The sequence below is a fragment of the Saccopteryx bilineata genome, chromosome 3, assembly GCF_036850765.1.
Source record: "Saccopteryx bilineata isolate mSacBil1 chromosome 3, mSacBil1_pri_phased_curated, whole genome shotgun sequence".
NCBI classification, from domain to species: domain Eukaryota; kingdom Metazoa; phylum Chordata; class Mammalia; order Chiroptera; family Emballonuridae; genus Saccopteryx; species Saccopteryx bilineata.
The window spans coordinates 26,411,511-26,437,775 of NC_089492.1; the positions used below are offsets into that span (position 1 = coordinate 26,411,511).

The following is a 26,265-nucleotide window of genomic DNA, read 5'->3' on the forward strand; positions in this document are numbered from 1 at the left end:
ACTTTATTATTCTGTTATTATTCAGTCTGTTATAGAAAAAGAGAATTGTTGGATCTATTGTTATGAAAAACCTAGGAAATATAAAAACTTAAGAAGATGCTAACTCAGTATGATTTATGCTGAGTTCATTTCCCATTTTTGGACATTGATTAATTCTATGTTAATATACACCAAAGTAAGTTAGGATTTGCCACCAAAAGATACAAATTTCACTTTGACAGGCATTCTTGTTCTGTCTTACCTGTCTCCTTTCATATTTAATCATCTGTAGCTTCTCTGTCACTCATGAAGCTGCAGAAAGCTTTCTCTCTAAATGTCACTTTGCATCTTAAATTTGTATTTTTACATCAAAATCAAGGATTCTCCCACATAATGGGCAAAGCTTTTTCTCCAGGGGATACAGAATCATGATAAAGGCAGGGGAAACACTAGCTGCTAATATAGACTGCCTGTAATAAGCTTGAACTTTCCTGTTTTTGGTAATTTTGTGGAACCCAAACACATATTTTATTTAATATACATTTATTACTTATTTTTTGAACTCCTGTCATGTAACAGTGCCTGTCCTAAGTATGCAATATTCTCACAAATAAACTTTCCAATAGAAATAGTTTGGAGATTAGCAAACTTTTACCATAAAGGACCAGATAGTAAATATTTTAGCTTTTGTGGGTCATGCAGTCTCTGCCACAACTGATCAACTGCCATTGTAACATGAAAGCCTCCATAGACAACACATAAATGGATGGACCTGGCTGTGTTCCATTGAAACTTTAGGAAAACAGGACTGGAGCTTCATTTGGCCCAGGACCACAGTCTGCCAACCAGTGGAAGGGTTGAACACTTCTAATAAAACTTATAAATGACATATAACCTATTTCAAACCATTCTTGTGATTTATGGCTAATTTTTACAAGCTCTCCCTCTAATTATTAAAAGAGCCTATGAAAAATATGGACAAAATGATACTGGCTCTCAGCTTGTGGACCAAAGTTTTGATTTAATATTTGATTTCTCTTATGACAGAATCATGGTTAGCGTTGCCTCTCTAAAATATTGTCACTTAAAATGCAATGGTGACACTACTTTTAGTAATCCTGGGAGCTACTGTCCCAGAAGATATGCATGCTCATGGAAGATTAAACCAGAGCGATGTAGGAACAAGGACAGGAGTCAGTCAGAGAAGCTGTACTTTTTGATAGATGGTAATTCAACCCTATTGGCCAAGAGAAAGGCAGGACTTGTTTTTTTATTTTTAAATTCAGAATCTTTTAATTAACCAATGTCAGAGACTCCTCTTTTTAAATTTTATTTATTGATTTTAGAGAGGGAGAGAAAGAGAGACATCAATTTGTTCCACTTATTTATGTGTTCATTGGTTGATTCTCGTATGTGTCATGACCAGGGATCAAACCTGCAACCTTAGTGCATCAGGACCACGCTCCAACCAACTGAGCTACCTTGCCAGGGAGGAGACTCCTCTTTTACGGCAGTCACTCTGTGTGGAATCCTGGTTCCATCACTTACTAGCCATTAAACTTTGGGACTGTTACTATTTCTGAGAGGTAGTTTTTTATTCAAGAAAAATGGTGAAAGAAATTTTACCTAATTCCCTGGGTTGTTGTGGATAAATGGGATGATGTATACCAAGTTCTTATGCTAGTGCTTGGAACATAGTCAATACTAAAAAAGCAAAAGCTATTTTCAAAAATAGTAACAGAAAACACTCATGACTTACCAGCCTCAAATCTTGTTCTAAGTGCTTCATTTATCATATTTCCCCATGTATAATATGCTCCCATGTATAAGACATACCTTAATTTTGGGGCCCAAAATTTGAAAAAAAAATGTATTACATAGAGTTATTGAATTCAAGTTTTAGTCATCATAAAATTCACACAAGGCCTCATCACTGTCAAAAAAGTGGGAAATGCAAGTAAAAAAAAAATCTACAGCCACTGTATAAAGATGCACTCAGTTTTTAGACCCCATTTTTTTTTTAAAAAAAGGGTGCATCTTATACATGGGGAAATATGGTACATATTAGCTCATTTAACCCCAACAGTAGCATTGTGAGGAAGGCACTATCACTATCTTTATTTTATAAACAAGGGGACCCATATACCGCTTACAAATGGTGAAACTGGAATTTGATTGGACAGTTTGTCCCAGTATATGTTTTAACCACTCTGGCTGCCACCAAAAAGATGGAAGTCTCTTGTCTGTCTGTCCGTAAAGGGGCAACTGTTTCTTATTACCCAATTGAGAATAGGTAGAGGTGTCATATTTTCTTTTATGAAAATGAAGAGAGCTACCACTGTATTTGGATAAAGGAACATTCATCACAAACCTCTCAATCTCTGACCTACCTAGAGGTTCCATTCCTGATGCTGATGAATGTTTGCCTTCTGAATTAGAGCGTAGAATTCCTTTTCTTTTAGAATAGTGTTATAACAGTTTATGAAACATAATTGAATAATATCAGTAACGCTATATATACTACTCCCTGTGCATAAAAGCCAAAGACTTATGTAGGCCAGCCTGGTGTTTTAATAATGCAATAATGGGAAAAACTCTGATGTTTCTGGCACTGATTTATAAAATGACATTTGCTCATGCTTTGCATATAGAATCAAACTAACACTGCATTCTGAAAATGGCTATATATTTTATATCTCTGACTAACCTATTTAAAATTGCACCTCTTCAATATCAGCATTTCATATCCTCCTTATCTGCTTAATTTTTCTACACAATCTGATATGTCACAACCCAATAAACTATGTATATTTGTTTACATACTCTGTGTATTTTTTCCCTGATCCCCCCCCCCCGTCATATACATTTAGAATGTAAGCTTTATAGAACAGAGATTTCTGTTTTATTTGCTCATTACTGTGTTCCCAGGGTCTAAAATAACACTCAAAATACTCAAGCAAGCATTCAACACATTTTGTGGAATGAATAGACCTATTATATCGTCATATGTAAGAAGTTTCCTTTTTCTTTAGGCAGATAGAGCCTACCCCATAGTTCATCTCTGAGATAGTAGTTCTATGGCAAATGTATGAGAAAGTCAAGTGTAGTGTTGCTATCAGAGCCTTTGGATCAGATTTTAGGATTAAACTCTTAGTTCTTTCAATTTTTGATTGGGTTCAGAGGTGGATTTAACGGCAGGCATACTGGGTGTGTTCCCTGGGCCAAGCCTTCTGAAGGGCCCCGCAAAACCCCAACTTTACACTTTTTTCTAATGACACCAAATTTGGTTTTATGTGTGCAATTTAAACATTAATAGTACATAATTTTTATTTATTTATTTAAAAATATGGTTAACATGTATTTTTATTTTTCCTGTCTCTCTTTTTATTAAGGGGCCCAATATTTTCTTCTGTGCCCGGGGCCTTAACCAACCTTAATCCGCCTCTGACTGGGTTACCTTGAACTTAATGTGGTTTGATCTCAGACTCCTCACCTTTAAAATGGAGAAGATAAATTACTCCTATGTCATCAGGGCAAAGGAGGTGACCTGTAAAAATCCCCAAGCACCATGCTTGGTGCATAGTAAGAGTTCATAAGTATTACTTATCAGAAAGGTTGATAAGCCATGGACAGTAGTACACAAATGGGACAGACTATTTCCCAGGTTACTTTCCAGGTGGGAGGAAGCCCAGACAAACTGCCTGGTACATGATATTAACTGAAGAATCTAAGTTAGAATATTTACACAGTGACTCTTGAAATGGGATGAAAGGTTTTGAAGAGGGTTGTAAGAATCTCTTGGGCCAGACCAGGCAGTGGCACAGTGGATAGAACATCAACCTGGGGCTCAGAGAACCCAGGTTCAAAATCCCAAAGTCGCTGGCTTGAGTGCTGGCTCACTTGGCTTGAGCGCAACAGTTGCTGACTTGAGCATGGGATCATAGACAAGACACCATGGTGGCTGGCTTGAGTCCAAAGGTCACTGGCTTGAGTAAGGGTCACTGGCTCAGCTGGAGGCCCACGGTTAAGGCACGTATAAGAAAGCAATCAATGAAGAACTAACGTGCTGCAATGATGAGTTGATATTTCTCATCTCTCTCCCTTCCTGTTTGTCTGTCTCTCTCTCTCTTTCTTGCTAAAAAAAAAAAAAAGAATCTCTCGAAATTGTTCCATCCCCTTTAGAATTTGCGATGGAATGTGCTTCTGCTACTATAGGTAAAGTTTCCTGTTCTTATGGAGTTTGAAAGTTGATAAATTTGCAATACATTATTAAGATATAATGTTCAAATCTTTATGATGCCTGTAAACACGGCATATATCTGAAATATAGGCTAGTTAGTACACGAGGAAATCACTACTCATTACAGACACTGTGCAGAACGTTTCCCATGGTGTTTTACTTCTGAATGCAGACATTTCTATTCCTCTTTGGGGAAAAATGACTTGGTGAATTTTATTCTTGCTAATCATCATATTCCTTGTTGCTTTTATGATAAATTATTGGTGTTTTTGAGAGAGTACTTTATATTCTAAATAACTTGACTCTTTTTAATATTGGGATTCTACTGGATTGGTTTAGCTGAGGTGGAAAGGTGACCTTACCAAATGAATAGAATTCTCAGTCTAAAAGCTTTACTCTCTAACATTTTAAAAGCTAGCAGCACTGTCTTAAAATGAGCTTACATTTAGGTATCAGTTTGTAAAAATTAATGTACCTTCCTTCAGTGTTAACAAGAGCTTCTTAATGACCATTAAAGATTACTTGAGAAGATAATTCACAATGACACAGCCCAGAAATTTCTGTCTTTTAGCTAACTAGGTGCAATAGGAACATGAGCATTCTTTCAGTGCTGCAGTTTTCTTGATTAAAGAAAAAAAAAATCAAGACTGCCTATTCGACTTGTGGTATATGCACGGATAATTGTTGACTTGAAAACATGTTTAAAGAGGGAACAATAAGCCTGATACAATTTAATTACCTCTCTTGATTAATTATTCTGAGGAAATGGGTGGAGTTGGGGAAGAATCAGAGACAGATACTGTTCTTCATTAGCTTAAAAGCCACCGTCAATAACAGCAGTTTTCTACTTGTCTGGATTTGGGGTCTGCATTGGATTTCGAGTGGCGGGCACCGACTTACTGAGCGGGAAGAGCTTCCCTAAGGAATAACCGAGCATCCTTCACGATGCTGAAGTGGGAAGAGTGGTGCACAGATGAAGGAGGTGTCGTTCTGTGGAGCCTCTCTGGCTTATACCTTTAGTGTCTCAACGGTGTTGGAAGGCACAAAACCCGACAAGAGTCAAGCACCCTTGGTTGCGTCAATCCTTGTTTATCATTTGCACCTTATGATATCATCTTCCTTTGAGCTAAAGTCAGTAACAAAGTGAAGTCAAGAACAGTGTGCAAAATGGAGTGGGTTGCTTTTGTCCGAGGCTAATTGCTTTTGAGTGTGTCTCCAGGATCCTTCAAAGATAAATTGGAGAGAGCCAAGGTGTTTGCGGGAAGACAAAACAGGCTGTGGACACCAGATATGCCAGCTGGAGATGCTGATAAAGGAGAGACCTGGCTCAAGGTGTGAGGACAGTTATTTTCCGTGAACTGTTTCTGTTCACGATGTGTCTAAGTAAGGGATTTATCGAGGCCCTTGGCTTCTACCAATTTGGAGGCAGAGCTTCAGGTGGAACATTATTGTGAATGTAGAAATCTGGGCCCCAGAGGTAATGCATCAACTCCGGTCCAGTGTAGCTCTTACCATGAGACCCTGGCGTCAGTGAAGGGAGTGAAGTGCTAAGTGTAAAATTGTGCTGATTGTGGGTATGTTACTGACCCCAACAGTGAAGGAAACACCGAGTACAATGAAATGGCTTACCTAAATAGGACACTAAGTATAAATACCTTTAGGATCAGGGCCTCTGTCTAAACAAAGGGATGCAGTTTTCCTAAGTTTCTTGAGATGTTAACTGGGAGTAAGTCCCAGGAGGGCCCCACCATTAAGTGTTTAGATGTTGCTAAGGAATTCAGAATACCTGTCATTTACTATTACACCAGGTCAGTTTTTCTAAACACCAACAGAACTTAATTCTGTTATCATTCTACCTGTCATCTACCTCTCTTATTTTCCACCATGACTGACCATGCCTCTCTTCATGTCCCCTGCCTCTGCCGTTGTCTCTTCATTCTCAATTGATGACTTTCTATTCTATTTCACTAAGAAAGCAGGGACCAGCTTGTAAGAACTCATCAGTCCTGCCCTATCGCTTAAAATTGATCTGCAACCATAAACATCTTTATCTCTTCTCCTTGCACTTTACTCATTCTTTCTTTAATTCACTTGTTTATCCATTTATTTGTTTGGCATTAATTGGATACTTCTAGGTGCCAGCACTGTGCTAGGTGCTGCAAATGGATCAGTGACTTAGACATTATCCTTACTGACAGGAAAAGAAAGATGCCCCTTTTGTCTCTAAAGTAATTTGCTTTGTCTACAGTTTTTATGGCATTTTATTTTAGGCCTCCTCAGGCATCATGCTCTATCAAAATTAAATCTTGCTTGTATATCTACAAATAATTTCTCCCACTCTCCTAGCTTTCTGCATCAGGATTTAACAGGCTTAGGTTTCTTCTGTCTTGAGAAGTGAAATAAAATAAAGCAAATTAAAATACTCTTATGTCTGCCTGTCATTACTATGCTCTCTCTCTCTCTCATAATCAAGTCTGTTAAAACAGCTGTCTACTCTTATTTACTGTCCAGTACCCCTCCCCCATCAATTCACTCACTCACTCTATGAAATCCAATTCTATCCTCCCAACACTGTATGGAAACTGTACTCACAAAGGGTACCATTTCCTGTTCCGGTGCTTTCCTAGTTCTTGTCTTTACCTCTTTCCATTGACCACCCTCTCATGTCTCCTTTGGCTTTTGTGATTCTACTTTCTCCTGGTTTTCCTCCTCCCTCTCTGGCAGGTCCTCTTGTTCATTTTATGAGGTCTTCATCCTATTCTCCCCAGAATTTTGGCTACTCCAAAGTTTCTCTTCTCTTCCACAATCTTTTCCCCAGCCTTCTTATCTACTCCAGAGCCTTCAACAAACCATCTGTATACTGCTTGCTCCCAAATCTATATCTCCATGCCAGATGATCCTTCTGAGCTCCAATTCTACATTTTTTACTGTACCCTGGCAGTCTATAGACACTTCAACTGCAACATGGGCAAAAGTGAATGAAGTATTCTCACTGCCCTGAAATATATTCCTCCATTAATTGTCCGTATTTAGGCAAATTATCCTATACAATTCATAAGAACAGTAGCTGTCATTTATCATTTCCGCATACCAGGCACATACACAGTACTTTATACAGATTTTTGCACTAAATCCTAATGATAGCTACTTTTAGAAATAGGTGCTATTACTAGCGTCCTTTTTTACAAATGTGCAAACTGAGTCAAATTAACTTGCTCACATCACTTAGCTAACCCTGGCTCTGACCCCAGGGAGAACACAGGTTCTCAGCTGTCACTCTCCTTTCTTTCTCAATAGTCCAAGTGATTTACCTTTGACTCCTTTATCTTCCCTTTCCCTTGCATCTACTCACACCAAGTCTATTGGTTCTATTCCCACTGTATTTCTTTCTTTCCATTCTTACTGCTTTTTACCTGCTCCTATTAGGCCCTTTGCAGAATCATCATCATGCCCAGAGAGCTGCAGAACTCTTCTTAACTAATTAATGTCCTTGACTCTGGTCTAATCTTCATCCGCATTGAAGACAGTGATCTTCCTCAAGCATAAAACTGATGATAATATGCTTTGCCTTGTAATCTTCCAGGTACTTTTTATAGCCCTTTAGAATTTTGTCCAAATCAATCAACGTTTTATAGAAAGTCTGTATGTCCTGGACTCTGCCTGCCTCATTAGTCTCATCTTTTGTTGTTTAGCCTTAATGAGCTACTTGAAGTTCTCTGGCCTGATTGTGCTCTTTGGGGACTCTTAGCCTTCACAACTACAGTTCCCGCTACATGACTTCCTTGACATCTTCACCTATAAAACTACCGCTGATGTGCAAAGTCCAGCTTAGGAGCTTCCTCTTCCAAAAAGCCTTTCTGATGCTTACCTCTCTTTTCAAGCCATCTAAGTCAGGTGACACTACTTCATGCTTTTTCCTACAGTAACACTTATTCTTTTACTCTTTTAATTATCAACTTGTTCCCATTACACTGCAAACTTTTTGTGAGCAGGTACTCTGTTTTGTATTCTAGTGCCTAATACAATGCCTTATATGTAGTAGGTTTTCAATAAAATCGTAAATGAGTAGGTATAAATCTGTCCTCGCCCCCACTCGTTCCTATTTCATATAATAATACCTTGGAAGGGTTGTAGTAATTTAACAAAACCATCTTCAGTTGCAGATAACACCTCCTCTGAATACTGCAGTGGGTTTATGTAAAAGTTTTGGCTTGATTAATGTTAACGCGCTCACAGAGTGTCTAATTGATTCATAAAAACATGCCTGGAGGTCTATCCTAGCATTTGATAATTTCTGTTAAATATTTCTCCTATAAATTCACCCCAGAGCTTAGCCTATTTCTTTGTTTCCTGGTAGAGCAGAAAATATCTCAGAACACATTTTTCTCCTACTCTCCCCCACTCAAATTTTTAGTATGCATCATCTTTCAAATGTGTGCCAAGTACAATCAATCAGAAAACCAAACCCCGGTCAGAGGACACATAGCAGGTTGTCAGACTGCATACTGGTGCAGGTTTGAGTCACTTGAGTTTACAAATAATCTTTACAATGTCACGGGGGTGCTCTGCATCTACCCGGCCGCTGCCCTCTCTGATGCTCCCAATGGTGCCGCATCTCTTTGTGTCATGTCCTTATTCTCTAAGCTATGAACTGCTGTCTGTGGAAAATATACCAAGTTCCCCCATAATCATAAATCCCCATAAAACTCAACCAACAAAGACACAGAATGGAGAGGCGCAGGATGTCTTACTTACTTGCAGCAACTATATAATTATGTTCAGGCAGTCTGTCCAAGCGCTGGAGCCAAAAGTCACCAGGGTTGTTTATGAAAGGCTGCAGCGTTTTCTTTTCCAAAATGATGTTATCTATTTCTATTTTAACTAAAGATGACTGTCAGGTGTTTTCCATTATTCATCATATTTCATATGCACATGTATTTAGCCCTATTTAATTTTCTGAACTAATTTAATTTTTAGTTTATTCGAGTTCTCCCCATGTGCCTCTCATGAATCTCTGAAGAGCTGTGTTTGGTTCTAGTGGCAAGGTTATGACTTCTCAGTTTTACATAAATCCACTTATTCTTTTTAATTTTTTTTTCATTTTGAAAAAAGAACAGATTTTAATGACTTGCATGTAAACATTTTTTGCATTTTGTATTTGTAGAGTAATTCCCTGTTTAAAAGTTAACACAAAATGTATTTGTTGAATGATGGGTGGATACATTCATCAAGGAATATATTCAGGCCACTTACTCTTTTAACTGAGTCCTCTCTCTCCTTCCATCATTCTTCTTTCTCTACTTTTTCTCCAAACTGGGAGCATCCAATAAAACTTGATCTTTGGCCTTCTGACCATCCTCCAGGAGGGGAAAATAGGTCTTTTTTATCTCTAGCAAGAACTTCATTTCTCTTCTAGCCTCCTACATGTAAGGCTTCATCCAGAAATCAGTTTTTGTCAGTTCATTCTTCCCTCTTTTAAAATTCAACCTTAGTCATACTGCCCCCCCCCCATTATTTTAATGATGTCTAAATATACATATCCGGTCTGGACCACTTATTTACAATCTCAAATTTCCACATCTTAATCTCAACCTGAAGATTTTAACATCCCCCCCACTAAAGTTTCTTTTACCAATTCCATTTTCAGTCTCCCGAAAAATAATCTTTTAAATCATATTTGATTTTGTCATCTCTCTCATCTTTTATAGCCAGTTTTTACTAGTTTTGTCATTTATCAATATGTCCCAGGCACCATGACACTGTGGACACAGATATGAATGGGATGATGTTTCAGCCATTGTGGGTGCACAATCCGGTGGGAGAGACATTTGAGCAAATTACTGCGTTATCATAGTGTGCAGTAGAGATGCAAGAACAAAACGCTGTGAAGGGGAGGGAGAGCAGCAAAGCCCTCCAGCGGAGGCCAGGAAAACTGCTCGGCAGGGTGACCGAGAGAGGGTGGATTAGCCGCCAGGTGAGCTCTGCAGAATGCTTGTAGTTGGGGGATGGGCGCACTGGCTTGGAGGCGTGGTCGAGTGTGGCCAGTTTAAGAAACTGCTTGTCGAATGGCATGCTGGGGACAGGAGCAGAGGAGTTTGGGAAAATAAGATTGGAGCTGAAGATAAATGTCCCAGGGTACCATGATAATGCCGAAGGGTTTAAACCCCCTAAGAAATAAGCATATTGCAGGATTTTAGGCAGCGCAGTAATGCTGTGAAGTTTGCAGTTAGTGATTCTAGCAGCTCCCTAGGGGATGATTTAGAAGAGGGCAACTTAGAGACAGGGAGGTTGGTTAAAAAGCCTTCGCAACAGTTTGGAGAGGCAGAGACCAGACTCTGTCCACAGTGCAGAGAGGAGATGATGAGACTGGGATGCAGGAAAGAGCCACAGAAAGAAGAGGCTGGATGTGGGAGGGGTTCCAAGGAAAAACACTCCAGGTACAATGACTCTAGGAGAGTAGGAAGTTTCCACATAGGCATTTAAGGCATGAAAACCGGGAACTCATCATGGTCCTGTCAGTGAATAGACAGAGGTCACTGAGGGCCTATTGTAATGGAAACTCCAAAGCTAAAGCACGTGCTGTGTCTATAGTGGGGTCCCCAAACTTTTAACACAGGGGGTCAGTTCACTGTCCCTCAGACCGTTGGAGGGCCGGACTATAAAAAAAAACTATGAACAAATCCCCATGCACACTGCACATATCTTATTTTAAAGTAAAAAACCAAAACGGGAACAAATACAATATTTAAAATAAAGAACAAGTAAATTTAAATCAACAAACTGACCAGTATTTCAATGGGAACTATGCTCCTCTCACTGACCACCAATGAAAGAGGTGCCCCTTCCGGAAGTGCTTCGAGGGCCGGATAAATGGCCTCAGGGGGCTGCATCTGGCCCGTGGGCCGTAGTTTGGGGACCCCTGGTCTATAGCGTGTGGCTTTCCCTGGCATTGCTCAGTAGCGGGATGCCAGGGAGATCCGAGAGGGCAGGTGCTGGTGACTGTGCTTGGTCTCCTGGCCTCACTGACCCAGCCCCAGCCTGCATGTGCTCCAGATTTGTTCCCATGTCTCCTCTGCATGAACCTTTGGCCCATATCTGGTTAATCTCATCACTATTCCTCAGACAATATATTTTATTTTTAAAATTTTTGGATTCTTCTCTCTCCTGTTGATAACACTGTCATATCCTTGACCGCTCCTTCCTTTGTCAGGAACACTTTCTTTTCTCACTCTCTTTAACTAACCTTCCCCACGCCTCTAGACACCTTTCATTTGGCAGCTTCAAGAAATTCACTTTAAACTCCATCAATCTCACCAGTATTTGATTCTCTCTTGCCCTATGATTGATATTAAAAGAAGCTCAGGAGCAGATGTGCTGGGTTCAAATCCTGGCTTTGCTACAACTAGCTGTGTGACCTAGAGCAGGTCACTTAGCCTCTTTAAGCCTTCAAATCCTCTTCTATAATTAGTGCTTTCTATATTAGTTTCTTCTTTAATTAGTGTTTGTTGTGAAGATTTATTGTGCTAATTCATGTAAAACACTTAGAACACTTCAAAATGCATAGTAAAAAGTCAATAATACCTAGCTTCTGTTATGTGTGTGATTGTACTTGCATTTTGCTCTGGGCACACAATAGGTGCTCAAGAAGTATTTACTCATTTGATCTTATGAATATGTTATTAGATGAACCTGGAAGATGTATCTCTATTATAACCTCTAAACTTTGTCTTTTTCAGGAAAGAATTACCAGTCTATATTTTTGCTATTTCATGAATAAGGAGGGGGTAAATATTTTAAATATAAATATATATAATTTAGATATAGTAAATAACTCTTCAGTGCTTATTGTGTACTAATCATTTATTTCCTCACAGTAACCCCAAAGTGGGTATTATTACTTTACATATGAAGAAACTGCAGTATCAAAAAGTACCATATTTCTCCATGTATAAGATGCACCCTTTGCCTGACCAGGCGGTGGTGCAGTGGATATAGCATTGGACTGAGATGCTGAAGACCCAGGTTTGAGACCTCGAGGTCGCCAGCTTGAGCTTGGGCTCATCTGGTTTGAGCAAAGCTCACCAGCTTAGACCCAAGGTCGCTGGCTCCAGCAAGGGGTTACTCAGTCTGCTGTAGCCCCGCTGTCAAGGTACATATGAGAAAGCAATCAATGAGCAACTAAAGTGCCACAGTAAAAAATTGATGCTTTTTATCTCTCTCTCTTCCTGTCTGTCTGTCCCTATCTATCCCTCTCTCTAACTCTCTCTCTCTGTCTTTGTCAAAAAAACAAAAAGATGCACCATTTTTCGAAAAATTTGGGATCTAAAGAGAGTGCGTCTTATACAGTGGTTGTAGATTATTTTTACTTGCATTTCCTCCTTTTTCACATGGATGAGAAGTTGTATAAATTCTATGATGAATAAAACCTGAGTTCAATAACTTTATGTAATACATCTTTTTTTCAAATTTTGGGCCCCAAAATTAAGGTGCGTCTTATACATGGGATTGTCTTATACATAGGGAAATATGGTAAAGTAAATTATGCAAATTATAGAGCTAGAACTAGAAGAGTTGGAAGTTGAACTTCTGGTTTTCTGACTGTGAAGCCCATGCTCACCTTCCTTCAGTATACATCTAATATACGGGATCTCCTGATCTAACTGCAGCCCGAACTAGGATCCTGAGCTTTGCTTGTACCTGTGAAACCGTCAAGAGTAGAGAGGCCTTCACAAATTGGAAAGTATAAACGAACTTGGTATTTGGGAGAGTCTGGTGCGATATGCCTAAATCTATGGGGAAGTAATAAATATAGATAAGACCTTTCTTCTTGTATTCAGTGCCATGCTTAATAAAACCAATGCCTGTCCAGTTACCCCAGCTAAGAATCTGGGAGTTCCTTTAGGAGTTTCTCTCATTCATCTGTCAAACTAATAGTTAAATTCCCTGATTGGACTCATATACATCATTCCTAGCCTTCCCTATTGTTACCTCCTAACTCAAGGCTTCTTTACTTTTTGGTTGGAAGCCTTATCTCTCTTTTCCTTGTGCTGGGATGACAATTTTATGAAAAGAGTTCCCACAAGTCAAGTTCCATTTGCTACTGTCCTGTTAGAGGCCTTCAGTGGTTCCCACATGCTTTAGAACCAAGTTCAGATGCCTTCAGATGATACACAGAGCTTTCCAGGTCTTGCCCTGGGCTCATCTCAGTTACATAAATTACTACTTCTTTTGGTTGGAAGGTCTTGCTCTTCATGTTGGCCTGGGCTGGTGAATGACTTTCATTATGCGAGAGCAGAAGTGACTGATTTGCTGGGGGCTTGTTCTCCAACCTTAAGCACAGTGTTCACCCCTTTCTTCTCACCTCTTCCGTACACTGTACAGCCTGAACTTGTACTTTCCAATTGCTTTTGAATAGTGATCTTTCATATTTTACTGCAGTTCCATAAGATAGCGGCTATCATTAGTTCTCTAGAGCAATGTCTGGCACAAGATCAGTGCTCAGTAATTGTGTATTGAATTAAAGAAATAATGGATGAACAAAGCCAGAAAAATGATGAAAAGGTCAGATTTTAACAGGCTTTGAAAACCAGTCAGAGGAAATTGGGATATTTCTTTTTGAAAGAAGGTGATATGAGCAAATTATTGTAGGAAAATTAGTCACATAGGAGCCTTCCAATAGATTTGTTCTCATCTTTACACCTCTGCTCACACTGTTTTCCTCCCCATACATAAAACCGACTAATTCAGAAGTGTATGCAAAGTACTATAAAAGCATAGGTAGAACTCCTAACATACATAGTTATTACTAGGCATTTGGGCATATACACCTGCCTGAGAAATACAGGGGGGGCTTGCTGGGGTGCATGGGGGCATCACTGGATCTTAGCATTGAAAGATAATTGGGAGTTTGCCAGATGAAGGGCATTCCAGCTGAGAAGACATGATCTGATAACCCTAGAGTGTCAAGTGGAGTTAGAAGAACCAAAGGAGATGATGCTGAGAATGTGGGAAGGAGCAAGGACCTTACTTGTTATGCTGAAGGGTTTAGGCTTTAAGCCTCAGGGAGCTAAAAAAAAAATCATTTTGATAACATATCTCTGTGTTAGAGATATCTCTTGGTGAGCAATGTGCAGATGATTAGTGAGGGGGAGTGGAGTGGGAATCAGAGAGGCTGGTGAGGTGTGTTTTGCACTAAAGCAGGTAACAAATGGTGAACTAGAACAATGGCAGTGTGTCGGAGGAGTTCAGTGTGAGCGCGAGGAGCTAGAAGCTCCAGGACTCAGCTCTCACTGAGATTTGCAGGTGGATGGGACAGACAGGCAGTTACAGGGGCTCCTAGATTTCTGGCTTGGGAACCTAAAATAGAGAAGAAACAAGGATGTGGGGTTTATCAGGGAAAATAATAGGTTTAATGTTACACAAATTGGATTTGATGTACTTACACGGGGCCCAAAAGACAATTAAGTAGGGTCAGGAGATGTCTTTGCTGGAGCCGTGGATGGAGGCTGATAGGAGGTCGTTGTAAGGGTGGGGATGAATGGGAGTAGGTGGAATGACAAAAGCAGGGCTGGGGAGGCCAGATGAGAGGTGGATATAGCAGGACTGCAGCCTGGTTCAGATTCCCCTCACTAGTCAATTTCTTTTTGTGTTCAACTTTTTTTCTTGCTTTTGACCCTTTCTCCGTGTTGCTGCTTTTAGACACTCTGTCCATATTTCTAGCCTTTGCTGAATGCTACAAACTCCACAAAACCCTTCCTCCATTCCCCCTGTTTTTCTTCTCCCCTCGCCGACGTGTGTCCTCTGTTGTAGAACATGATGGTCCACTCAGGATTATTTGTGTGCATGGCTGGCAGTGTGCTCCTTAGAGGTGAAGAGCCTGTCTTTATGTTTCCTTATAGCCTCTACACCTCTGACAGTACTAAGTGCTTTGGGGGGGGGGTGTTTAATTAAATTGAGCATGCTATTAAATATAAAAGACTTACTGCAAAATTTTGCTTAATGTTGACCAAGATCTAACTTTGACCTTTCACCCTTCCAACTCATTAAAAAAAAATAAGAAAACTGAGAACACTGATACAGCCTCACCTTCATCTGTTTGGAACTTGAGTTATCTGTTTGCATTATAAAGAGTTCACAGGAAGCTATATAAAGAAGTATAAAATATTTTGTCATTTTCAAGGTTAGCTGATTTTACAGTGGTGTGTGTGTGTGTGTGTGTGTGTGTGTGTGTCCAAACTGAGAATTCTGAAGGAGTATAGGTTTTCCTTTTTGGTTGGCATTTAGAAACATTAATTTTTCTTTGCTGGTGCAATTACAGCTCAAAGCTGCAAGTATAAAATTGAGAACAAACAACATGTGTTCAACTCACTGTAGGACATAAAGCATTTAACTCCAGGGGATTTCCACTTAGTCAATTTATGGGAGATGCACAAAGTCCGTCCTCATAGAGGATGTAAGTCAGAAAATATAAAGTTATTTTTTAATAATAACAATAAGATGGCACTCTTAAATATTTGTGTGCTAAGTAAAAAAAAAAAAATCGTACTTTCCTCCCCAACATAGAGATCTTTATACTATTAAGAATATGCTTGAACCCAGAAAAGTGGAACAAATAACACAATTATAAATGAAAGACAGGCCAGTGAAAACATTATAAAAATAGTCCCAGTGAACTTGAGAAACCTCTAATTTAGGCATAATCCTGAAGAGTTTAGTATCATTAATTTGCCTTTAAGGTGAATTATTGATTAAGCTACTCATACAACTTAATGGACTTTGTGTTCCCAAATCTCAGGCCTACTGCCTGATATTTCACCTGTCTCCTTCCTTTTGTGTCTTACCGGTCTTTGTTGTTTAAGTTTCCTTCTTTACAAAGTGAATAGCAATAGAGGTACGAGTTAGAAGGAGGCAGGGAGAGAAGAGAAAGGACACATTAAAGACTTCTCTTTATTTGAAAGTCTTCATTTTTTATGAGCACATCACACTGCAGGAAATTGCTTGAGAGAGAGATCGGAGGCTGCTTCGGGGATGCGGGACAGGAGGGGGAAGACAGCTGAGGAGATGGGGGCGGGGAGCAAATAGGACTTTTGTCTGATGCAACTCCTTAATTTGAATAGTGTCTCTGAGTAATTGTTATCCCCATTTTATTGATGAGATCATTGAAGTTGAGAGAAACTGACTCACAGCCTTCCCTATTTTCTTCTTTTCTGTGCTGTGCTCCTTGAGAATATTAACTTTAACGTTTTCATGTAAAATCAGGACATAAAATTATGTACATAGTAATATGTATACATGCTACAGTTATATAAAAATATTAAGTGAAAACATCAGAAAAAGAATATAACTAGCTGGTAATGAATTGTGGTTTTAAGAGGTGGGGGTTTTTGCTTTCTTCTTAGTTTTCTGTGTTTTTCCATAAACACGTGATTGCCTTTATGTTGTCATCACAGTAACAATGACAACAACAACCAAAGGACGTACTGCTTCAAAAAAACCCTGCTTTTGTTTCTTGGGCTACCAACATTCTTCGACTAAGGTAGAAGGGTTTTAAGAAAGTTATGGGAACTAAGACTGTTCGGCGTTTTAAAGGTCTGTTTAGTCCCATAAAACCCATAATAAAAATTTTGCTGTAAAGTCCTGAAGCTTCTACTTGGGCTATGTTACAGTTCCCCCACCGGCGATGCCAACAGAAAGGAAAACTACATGGGAGTGACTCCACTGAAAATAAAGCCAGTGGTGTGACCACTATGTGTACTGCAGACGCCGGCGTCCTGTGGGAGCACACGCTGAATGGCATGTGTTCATCCACGACAGTCTGTGGGAGGCACATGTTTTTGTTGCCTCCAAAATGCCAAAAAAACCCAATCAATTTCTTAGCAATGTACAGTCAATAATAGAAATATTTTATCCACACAAGGCTGAACACCTGAATTGACTGACCAGAGAGAAGATTTTTGCGTTGTGCAGATACGTACAGCTGAAATGTGATAAATTGATCATTTTAACTGCATTTCCATCAGAGAACTTTTTTGTCTATGCGATTTCAAGTCATTGGTTTAAATAATTGACTTCCTTGAAGTCAATTTATTGAGTATTTATTTGTTTCCTAAAATATAATTAAATCTCTGAATAATAGGGGGGAAAAAAGATGCTGGTTTGGGTTTTCTGCATAGAAGAAATAAGTTCAAAACAAACGAATAGAAAACTCACATTTGTCCCTGACATATAAATGTTCCTTTATTTCCCTTTTAAATGTAGTTTTTTTAGGCTACACACATTTGACTTTAATAACTTGGCTAGAAAGACCTGGCCTAGACAGACTATTTATTAAAGTGTAAATTAAACTTGCCTGAAGAAAATGCAGAGAAAATATTAAAATAAAAGTCGTTGAGTTATAGGAGGTAAAAGTTTGAACTTTCAACTATTTCAGAAGAGGACAAAGCCCAATCGAGGGTCATTCATTTTGGACAAGTCTTCACAACTCTCTTTCCCATTTATCAGGGCCCCCCCTGTTGTTCAGAACCTGGTGCAACATTGACTCACCCTCTTTGCATCTTTTGCATCTAATATATTCACAGCTCACCCTTTCTTTCTTTGAAACACTTCTCCATTTCATACCTTAACTTTAAATTTTCCTGATAGAGAAAATTTTACAGCCTCGTTCCTGAGTCACTGCCACCAACTTTCAGAGTGGCCTTTTTGCCACCTGTCTCTGCCTTCTGACTCTGCCTCGTTCACAGCTGTCTTTCGTCATCCCAAACACCGTGCCTTCATTGCTGCTCCCTGCTCAGCCTCTGCTAAGTTCTTTGTTGCCTCTGCACTAACTTTGGTCTCCTTTCTTTTGCCAAAGCCTTCTCTCTCTCTCTCTCTCTCTCTCTTTCTCTCTCTCCCCCTCCTCATGTCTCTCTCTCTCTTTCTCTCTCTCCCCCTCCTCAGTCTCTCTCTCTCTTTCTCTCTCTCCCCCTCCTCAGTCTCTCTCTCTCTCTCTCTCTCTCTCTCTCACACACACACACACACACACACCTAACAATCCTATCTTACTCTTTACTACTCGCCAAAATACGTCATTCATTTTGGTCAACCAAATCACTCCATCCCATAAAAATCCCACCCTACGTGCTCCTCCTTGTCCTGTCTTCAAACTCATACCCTTCGAATCCAGGCATGTCCTTTCTGTGTGAAACCCTGACCCTCTTGACTTTTACTTTCCAAATTATCCCCGTCTTTCTAGAACCTCCTCAAATACCACCTCTTCCATGAAGTCTTCTCTGATCTCTCTAGCTCCATAATTAGCTTTCTTTTCTCTGAACTTCCATCCTATCTAGATTCAGAACTAAATTACATGACATAGTACTTAAATACAATCCAAATGATTTATATGTCATCCCATATTTCTCAACTGAGGGTGTTATTAACATTTGTAACAGAGCACTTCATTGTTCAAGACTGTTGCACATTTCAGGACATTTGGCACCCTTGGCTCCCGATGTTAACTGATAATGATGGTATTGTGACTAACCCACATGCTCTGAATATGTTTGCACATGCCCTAATTATTAAAAATTTTCTTGGAGATGTTACTATGTAATATACACATTTATTTAACAAATAATATTCATTTAAATTGCAAATGTATATTTTTAGAAGTAAATCTGTATTTTCCTAATAGTTGCCAACATACTAAAAAATTAGGGAGGAGGCCAACTAACACCCAGGTGTTAACCACCACTCCATTTTAGGTGCCTTTCATAAGGTAGTTCACTAAACTCATAACCCTGGATGTGGCTATTTATTTATCCTTGTTTTATAAATGAGGAAACTGAGGCTCAGAGTGGTCTGCCTATTCAAGATCACACCACGTGGTTAGAACCCCGGCATTTAAACTCAGGATTGTTTGGAGCCACATTTTTTGCCTTTTCTTCTACCACGCAACCTCTAGAAAGCCTATCTGTAACAGATTTGAAACAAGAGTGTGAACATGTAACACAATTAGCAATTTAAAGCCCATTATCAATGCTGTTAGGTACTAATGACTGTAATTGAAAAAAACAGATATTAGGCCAGGCAAATAATGTTTCAGAATTTATAACAAGAATATGCAATAGAGTCTAATGAATAAATTTACTCACTGACCTTTTTTTGCTGCAGACATTAACCCACGATTGGTCTCTAATTGAGTTGCACATATTCTTTACTGTCTTGTATTTGTTAATGTTTGTTTTGGCAGATGGTAAGCATTTCTTTCTAAATTTTCCTTAATCAAGTTTGGATAATAGATGGCTAAATATGCCTTCTTTGGGTGGCACTGCTAAACCCAAAGCGATAGGAATCTAGGAGCTGCCAGGACTGACTCAGGTCTTCCCTTTCTGTCAGCCAAGTGTCTCCAATAATAAATGTTATATTGTCAGGTACCACTATATCATTTAAAATGCTGTGTAAATATCTCTTTTTCAGCTACAGTTCATTATTCATTTTGTGTCTATCTAAAACACAGACACTTATTAAGCTTATTTCACTTGTGCCCAAATGTCCAATTATGATTCTTCATATATCACTAGAGTTTAGGAAGCGAGGGCATCGATGATATATATATGCATGCCTTAAAAGGTATATTCCATTTCTATCTAAGCACACAGGAAGAATTTTATTCTCTCCACACACACACACAGACACAACCAATCTATTTGAAAGAGCTAGGATTGTTGATTTCAAGTTTTCTTTTTCAGTTATGAGAATAAATGTTTACCAGGTGTTTATTCTGTTTAGCAAAAAAGAAAAGAAACTAAAAGCTAAGTTCACAAGCAACTTAGAACAATTGTGTAAACATAGATAAATAGGTATATGATATAAAAATATTTTGTTCCTATACTATCTTATAAACCGCACCTATCGTAACAAAGACGTACTTCACACACTAGTAAAACGACTATTCAATTGTAACCACATGGGATTCAGGTGATCTGAAAGCATAAAGGGCTCTTTAGTGATGCTGAGCAGGAAAAACAGACATTTAAAATCAATCAATCATTTCTTTTTGTAGCAAGTTGAGCTCGGTGTTAGCCTTTTTATTAGAACATTTCTCCAGTTAGTGCATTTTTGGTTTCTGCAGCCTGACACACTTGTAGGGAATGGGGAAAGAGGGTAATAGAATCTTTCCCACTAAGATTGGAAAAGTAAGTTTAGGAACCTCTTTCAGTTACGTGTCTCAGTTGTGAGCAATACAGAATGGTAAGAAAAAATTCATTATTGCTTTGTCCCGTCTTTTCACAAACTATCTTGTGAAATCTTGCCCGGGCAATAGAATTCTTAAAGCTATCCAGCTGCTCCCTACAGAAGCCAGAAAGGGTATAAATATTTTGATAACATTTCCCAGAGAGGCATAAACATTTTAAAAGTGGATCTCTTTGGTTTCTGTTTATATTTCCTTATATTTTAATAACACCAGAGCTGGTACCTGCTGATGTGCTATTAACATCTCTATCTATTTTTAGATCTTCAGTTGCTTTAGAGATAGATTTAATATGTAAAGCAGAAGCTTACAATGTGAAATGTTTGCATGATTGTATTTTGATTTAGGCATTAACTAAGAAGGGCAAAGTTGATCCCATCACAAAAAGAACTCTAGTCCATATTTCCTCTGTGGATCTGGATGTTCGGATTTGCTTACCTGCTTCCTTGAAGATACTGTGCTGTTGAAACACCTATTAGAGGTCTTTGAATTCAAGTTCTTTTTCTGATGAATTGAGTCATTTTTCCACACCTTAGAGTTTTCTTTAGGATCCGAAGGAATGGGATTTAAGAAGAGGATCCTGGCAATGAATCCATAAAGGACAGTGGCCAGGATCATCGGCACAACATAAAAGACAGCAAAGTCCATTAGGTAAATAGGTGAGTAGTAATTTCTGGAGATCTTATAGCCACAGGACACCACGATAGCATCTTTGTATGTGCTGATATTGAGATCCAGCAAGAAGAACCAAAGCATACAGTAAATGGAGGTGAAAGCCCAGACAAAGATGATGATCTTTTTGGCTCTGGAAAACGTGCAGAGAAACTGGGCTTTGATGGGGTGACAGATCGCTATGTACCTCTCAATGGTAAAGGCTGTGATGGAACAAGAGGATGCATTTATGCCCAAGTACTGGAGGTATGTAATGCAGAGGCAGCCAACATAGCCATAGACCCAGGAACCGTAGATGCTGTCTGTGATGTTGGGCAGGCCCGCGGCCACCAGGACCATGAGATCAGCCACTGCCAGACTCACCAAGTAGCAGTTGGTGGGGGTCCTCATGTGCTTGGTTCTCATGACCACCAGGACTACCATGATGTTGCCCACAATGCCCAGACCACAGATAATGAGCACAAGTAAGATGGTGACCACTTGGTATTCTAAGGCCACCACTGCTCGTGGCTGAAGCTGTGTCTGGTTCAGTTCACTTCCGGTCTCGTTGTCCATCTTCAGTGGCTTGAAGTTTCTCTGAAACACTTCTCAAAACATCCTCTTTCCAGCGTCCTGCCTGTGGCAGAGTGCTTCTCTGCCCCTGTGGAGAGTAATAGTCCACATTCATTCACAGCCTCACTGCTTTGGATCAAGACACAGTAACTGCCCGGTAATCTTTCCTTTCACCTCCCCTTTCTGCTGGAATAAGCCTCCTGTGTACTTCTGAGAACTCCTTTTCGTGCAACTCTAGTGCAGGATAAAGTAGCTGTTTTGACCAGCTTACAGTAAGAAGGACCAGTTTCCTCTCCGTGGAGAAATAAAGCTTAAGAAATTAGAAACAGAAAAAGCTCCCTATTTTGAAAGAGTGCTGGGGGTGGGGGTGGGGGGGATGGTGGATTAAACAATATCTGCTAACTGAAAAATGAACACCAAGGAACCTCTCTGTTGGGAAAAGTGTAAATAAGAAAAGGGGACGAGAAGGGGAGAAGCGGAGAGTGGGGAGCCAGGTGGCTCAATGATCAAGCCCGGTAGGAAATCAGCCTTTGCCTCCGTAGCCCTCAGAGGGTGAGACTCCTTTGCTGTGGAACAAACCTGTGAGCCTACATCTCCGGGTGCCCCCTGCCCCACCTCCCCAATAAAGAACAATCCTTTCTCTTACCTGTTCTTCTGTAGTGCTGCCTGGTGCTTCTCTGCCTCTCTCGGTGGATGAAACAGCAAGAAGTCCAAGTTTCCAAACCTGCAGCAATCCGTGGCTACTTTGTCTGCCAGGGTACTTAGCAGTGCTCAGGCTCCAGAACTGCAGCGCCTCTGAACCCTCGCAGCCCTGTTCAAGTGATGACAGACCATGCAGCCGCAGCAGAGGCAGCGGCGGGAGCAGGAGCAGGAGCAGGAGCAGGAGCAGCCGGGCTGTCAAATCATAGATCGTCCCCTAATGAGAACACTCTCTCCCTCTCTCCCCCTCCCTCCCTCCCTCTCTCTCTCCTCTCTCTCTCTCTCTTTCTCTCTCTCTTACACACACACACACACAGACACACACACACACAACAAACATGTACTCACATCCACATACACGCTCACAAATGCCAGTCAGTCCTCACTGATTCTTCCTCTTTCCCCTGGAAGGATACACTTTGAACACTGCTGAGGTTACACTCCTCATCTGGAAGGCTGAAATCACAAGCCAGGGGTCCAGCAGCAGGTGGTCTTTATAGTTGGCTATGGTCTGAGTTCTGTGGACACTTCAGTACCTGAACAGCCCTGAAATATACCCACACTCTCTGTTTGGTAGGACTTTGGAAACAGCGTGTCCCTCTCAGCCCAGACCCAGCCATTGAAGCTTGCACTATCTGTCTGAGCTGAAATCAACTTCTATCTCTACTTTAGACTGCCCCTCCAGTAAACCAGTAAAATTGTCTCCCTCCTCTCAGATGAATGAAAAATGAGTTAAAATTGATTTAAAAGTATTTCAGTTTCAATCTTGTGAGGTTTATAAATAATCACTGTATTAAAAAAAAAAAACTGTTTGAGCTGAGCACATCAATTTAAACCTGCATCTGATCTGTTAAGTTTGTTTTTTCAATTCTGCCTCTGCCCTCACTTAATAGGATTTCTCTAATTGCTCTGGGTGCCTCTCCCATCTTCACCCACCCTCTGGGCTATCAGCCACACGCACCACACAGCAGTGTTTTGTCAATTTATTTCTAGGTGAAAACTTGTCTAGTGGAAATCGCAGCCAGTTCCACTCTGGTACCTCAGCTCTGAAACAAAATTTTATAGACCAGTCCTTTTTTCCCCTTCTTTTAAGAGAAGTGCACTTCACCTTGATTTTATTTGTCTAAAATAGCCCATGGGTAAATCTTTATACCTTTCTTTTCTGAACTCTCATAAAAGATGTCTCCCTTCTTCAGGCACCCACTGAATACACGAAATGCTTGTCCACTTTTTTTTAATGAATTGACTAAGAAAAACAGCCCTTAACTGAATTCCCTATTTGGTGAATGGGTTGATTTGGTTTTAAGAAATTTAGATGCTCTTCCTTCTAGAAGACGTCAATGGAAGAATAGGTTTTGAGTATGGGGGACCATGGGGGTATCAAAGCCATGTGCAAAGCCTGGTAACAAGAAGGTGAAGGTGACGCTCCAGATCACATTAGGTAAATTCCACTCTCTGAATGGTCAGGGGCTCCTTGACGACCTACTTCTTTCAATTTATCTGCAGATACAAACGAGTGACTCACCATGCAGATGCAGTTTTCAGATGTGGATTGTTTGGCCTGTGCAGTGTAAGCTCAGGTGTAATTTAAAATAAGCTGATCGTTGTCTCCCTTTCAAAATTGTGAAATTGTATATCAAGCCTGGATTTCCGTCTCTCATAAAAATAAGAAAGATCTGGCAATGAGGGGCCCATATTCCTGCATAGAAATTATCTGCAGCTGAGCAGTGGTTGTGGGTAGCAGTGTGGGGTGGTCTCTGGTACAGGAAACACCTCCTTCACACTACCTCTTTCTTATCTGACACACGTGCTGGCCTCACTCAGTTGTCACACATTCCTGGTCTCTGTAGCCGTTTGAGTCTCAACCTCTACACCACATACAAGTTCCTGGGAGAGACAGAGGAAAGTACCAGCCAAATGGAAATTCTTTTACCCTAGTGGGATCTCAGCCCACATCCTGCTTTGTTCACCCAGCTGGTTTCACGGACTGGGCAGTGGGCACACCCTTCACCTCCCCCAACCCCGACCCCTCCATCCTGGAGCACAGGATTGCTCTGCACACTCCATTTCTTAATTAGATCTCTGCATTTTAGGATAGAAATTTCTAAGATGAAGGGATGGCCTTTCTACTCCATCACCAGCCCACCACCTCCATCTCGAATTGCCTCTTGAAGTCATACTTCATAAAGCCCATTGTCCCCTGTCATTCTCCTCGGCATTTTAGTCAGTTGACAGACCTCCCCAAAAGACCTTATGTTAGGTCTTACACTTGAGGAGTAAAGATGAGGGGAGAAATCATCTATAATGCCTTCTGCTCCGACTGTTCCATCTCAGCTCCAAATCTTCTCTCATCACATTCTTCAACATTTCTCTGCACAGTCATCACTCGGAGTCTGTTTTGTGTTTCTGTCCATTCTTTGGGCACGTAATTTTGAAGCTCCTACTCTGTACCAAGGACCTAGTATATAAAGTTTTGTTTTTACTTTCAAATAGGTTGTGGTCTATTGAGAGAAGCAAATTTATAAACAGCTACTGGGAGATATGTATTAAAAAGTATGTTGGGAGGGTTTTGGTCAGGGGTCGGGAACCTATGGCTCACGAGCCAGATGTGGCTCTTTTGATGGCTGCATCTGGCTTGCAGACAAATCTTTAATAAAAAAAAATAATAACGTTAAAAATATAAAACATTCTCATGTATTACAATCCATTCATTTCCTACTGCTCATGTAGGCTGGAGCCAATCACAGCTGTCCTCCGGGACGACACCAAATTTTTATTGGATAATGCCTAACGTACATGGGTCATTGTATGGCTCTCATGGAATTACATTTTAAAATATGTGGCGTTCATGGCTCTCTCAGCCAAAAAGGTTCCCGACCCCTGGTTTAGGTTGTGAAGAAGTCATTTGTGGGTGGTGGGGACAATGGACTGGAGGACCAGAGAGGGCTCCACATAAGGACAGCTTCCTTTTGTTAGGTGGGAGGAGAGAACATCTTCTGCCTGAGACCACAGGATATGTAAAACCCAGCTGTGTAAAATGGCAAGGATTTTGGAGAGCTGTGGAGACCGGTTTTACGATACTTTCTTGGCCACGAGGAATTTGAGTTGGTGAAGAGACAGCCACTCAATGATGATGACTAGGCAGGTTTCCTAATAAGGAGCTTTACTCTGCCCTGGCTCAGACCATCCGCCCCACCTCCTTACCTTGTTTTTCAACTTTGGGGAGTCCAAACTTCTGACTCCATCCAGACTTGCCTGTTCATTATGGTCCTGCCTATTTACAATCAAATTCATACTCTGCAAAATTATATTTTCAAAGTAACTGTGATTTCATAAGGTGAGCTTTTTATTTGTTCCCAATCAGTTAATATTTGATAAATGCTGCTTATGTGTAAAGAACTGCATAAAAAATCGGATAAAATAAGAATAAACCTTATATGATACTTGGGTTGAGATTTTTGTTTGTTTCTCAAAATAATATCTTAAATTCTAAGATATTAGAATTGTGGATTTTACATTTTTAAAAAAATATCTTTTTATATCTTTTGAGTACTTTTGACTAGAAAGAAATGCATCTTTTGAGATCAGTCCAATGGCATCTGCTTTGAAAACAGGATGGTAAGTCACGGTTACAGCAATATAGATGGTGACCCCATAACACTGCACACAATTTCATGTCCACTTCAGTCTCATCCTGTGTCTTCTGACCTTATGCCTTTGGCTAGGCTCTCCTACTCATGCATCACGTGGCTAACATCAGTAAAGATGAGCTTCAGACTTTGCAGGCTCCTCTGAAAATGTTCTTGGGACTCTCGTTGGGACTATTTTGGGGAGGTTGGTCTGGCCTCACACCTTGCTCTTGATCTTGAGAAAAAATTTAGTACTTCTGCTTTCC

At 40.1% G+C, this 26,265-nt stretch overlaps 1 protein-coding gene across 1 annotated transcript in view; it reads right to left on the reverse strand.

The window, feature by feature from the left end:
* TRHR (thyrotropin releasing hormone receptor) overlaps window positions 1-22,490 on the reverse strand; it is a 38,123-nt gene extending 15,633 nt beyond the window's left edge. The window contains exons 1-2 of the mRNA XM_066264627.1: window positions 22,318-22,490; window positions 20,886-21,759 (exon numbers count right to left, since the gene is read on the reverse strand). Coding sequence (XP_066120724.1) covers window positions 20,886-21,674 — 789 coding nt within the window. The 5' untranslated portion in view covers window positions 21,675-21,759; window positions 22,318-22,490. The remainder of the gene's footprint in view (window positions 1-20,885; window positions 21,760-22,317) is intronic.
* Between the last annotated feature and the right edge of the window lie 3,775 nt (window positions 22,491-26,265).